We start from the raw sequence: 1,745 nt of genomic DNA on the forward strand, positions 1-1,745 counted from the left end.
TTGCAATTGGTTAGAAGCATCTCACATATCTTAAACATATTCTATCCACAGAAAAGAGTAGAAACTTAATTTTAACATTTTAATTTTGATTTACCTTATAAGGTCTATGTAAATTGGAGTCCTGGTACCTTAGTTTAAGTAAGTCAATCATTTGTAGCCCACTTATAGTCCAGCCCATTAATCCCACATATCTTATTAAATTGATTAAACCTGAAGGTATAATAATAAAAGAAGATAAAAGGACTATCTGGATCACAGCTACAGCTGGACAGAGGTGGTTACTAAGGCATAGCATAGATCAAAGGCAGTTGTCTTTCTTGGCTTGCAGTGTAGAATATCCTTGATATTACAAGTATTGAACAAGTGTTGCCAAATAATGAAGTTGAAATCCCCAAAGAAATGATCCATTGTATAGAAGGGAATACTTTGTCCATCCATGTGACAGCAACAGAATCTACAAAAATTAAAAACAAAGTTAAAAAAGTGAAAGTTACTTTTGCTTAATTGGAAATATGGTAGCAATTCTCCACTTACTCCTGTATCCATACATTTTGTTTTGTAATGTGACTTTGCAGCTTCTTCCAAGAGAGGGAGTCTCTACTTACTCCTTGAATCTGGCCTGGCCTTATCACCTGTTTTGACCAATATAATACATTGGAACATTGGAAGTGGTGGTTTGCCAGGCTTTCTCCTGAGAAGCATTGCAGATTTCTCCTTGCTCTCTTGGTTGGTACACTGTCTAGCTAATGGTACATCATTTTAACAAGCCCAGCCTAGCCTGTCAGAGGGCAGAGCCGAGACAAGCCATCCTAGTTCTGGAGCCATGAAAATGCACCACACAGATCACATACAGGGAGCACAACTGACATAGGGCTCTGGCTACTGCATATAAAATCTGTTGTGGCATTTCTGCCAAAGCTATGCCTCCCACAGGTTGTTCCCAGCCAATGCCTTTGCATGTCAGAGATACATTTATCTGATGGCCAACTTTGACTAATGGGCTCCTCACAGACCTGCCAAACCTCCCTTATACTACATGGCTGTCTAGGGTGTTTTTTACCTGTCTTTCTCTCTTTCTCTCCTTTGATTTAAGTCAGACTTGCATTATGGTCCCATGGCTCTCAGAACCTCACCTGACTTCCTTCTTGTTTACTACAAGCATTTGCCCTAATAAAATCCTTGTGCATTTAGTAGTACTGTGTCGGCATTTGCTTCTCAAAGGACCAGAACTAACCTCCAGCTGAGGCCCTAATGAGCATGGCCAACGTTAGTATAAATACTTTCCCAAGTTGCAGGGAACTACAGACACATGAATGACCCCAACAGAGAACAGAAGAGCTGCTCATCTGAACCCATCCTAAATTGCCAACCTACAGAACTGTGAACTAAATAAATGATTGTTTTAAGCCAGTAAGTTTTGGGGAGGTTTCTTAGGCAACAGTAGGTGAGTGATATAATCACTAATAATATTACTGAATAAAAATAAAAATAGCTTTTCATTTGGGGATAAGTATTATATTTTTAACTAAGACATGTAACAAATTAGAAATATAAGAATTTGTGTTGTAAAGGTATCAATTGTGCTGCAAAATTTCTCCAAAATGATGCACGTTAAATATTAATTATAAAGTGGAATTCAAAATTATGTGATATAATGATGTTATCTTACTAGTATGATATGATGGTATTTTTTAAATGATAATCTGATGAATTAATAGTTCAATTATTTTCCTTCCTTTTTGAAA

The 1,745-nt window shown here is 37.1% G+C and overlaps 1 protein-coding gene across 1 annotated transcript in view; it reads right to left on the bottom strand.

The window, feature by feature from the left end:
- Window positions 1-94: 94 nt before the first annotated feature.
- The window catches only part of LOC103582075 (solute carrier family 7 member 13-like), a gene marked incomplete at its 3' end in the record, with an annotated part of 16,883 nt that continues 15,232 nt past the window's right edge, over window positions 95-1,745 (bottom strand). The window contains 2 exon segments of the mRNA XM_008563759.1: window positions 95-286; window positions 288-454. Of these exon segments, the coding sequence (XP_008561981.1) occupies window positions 95-286; window positions 288-454 (359 nt within the window).

This window comes from Galeopterus variegatus, unplaced genomic scaffold (genome assembly GCF_000696425.1).
Source record: "Galeopterus variegatus unplaced genomic scaffold, G_variegatus-3.0.2 Scaffold14812, whole genome shotgun sequence".
NCBI classification, from domain to species: Eukaryota; Metazoa; Chordata; class Mammalia; order Dermoptera; family Cynocephalidae; genus Galeopterus; species Galeopterus variegatus.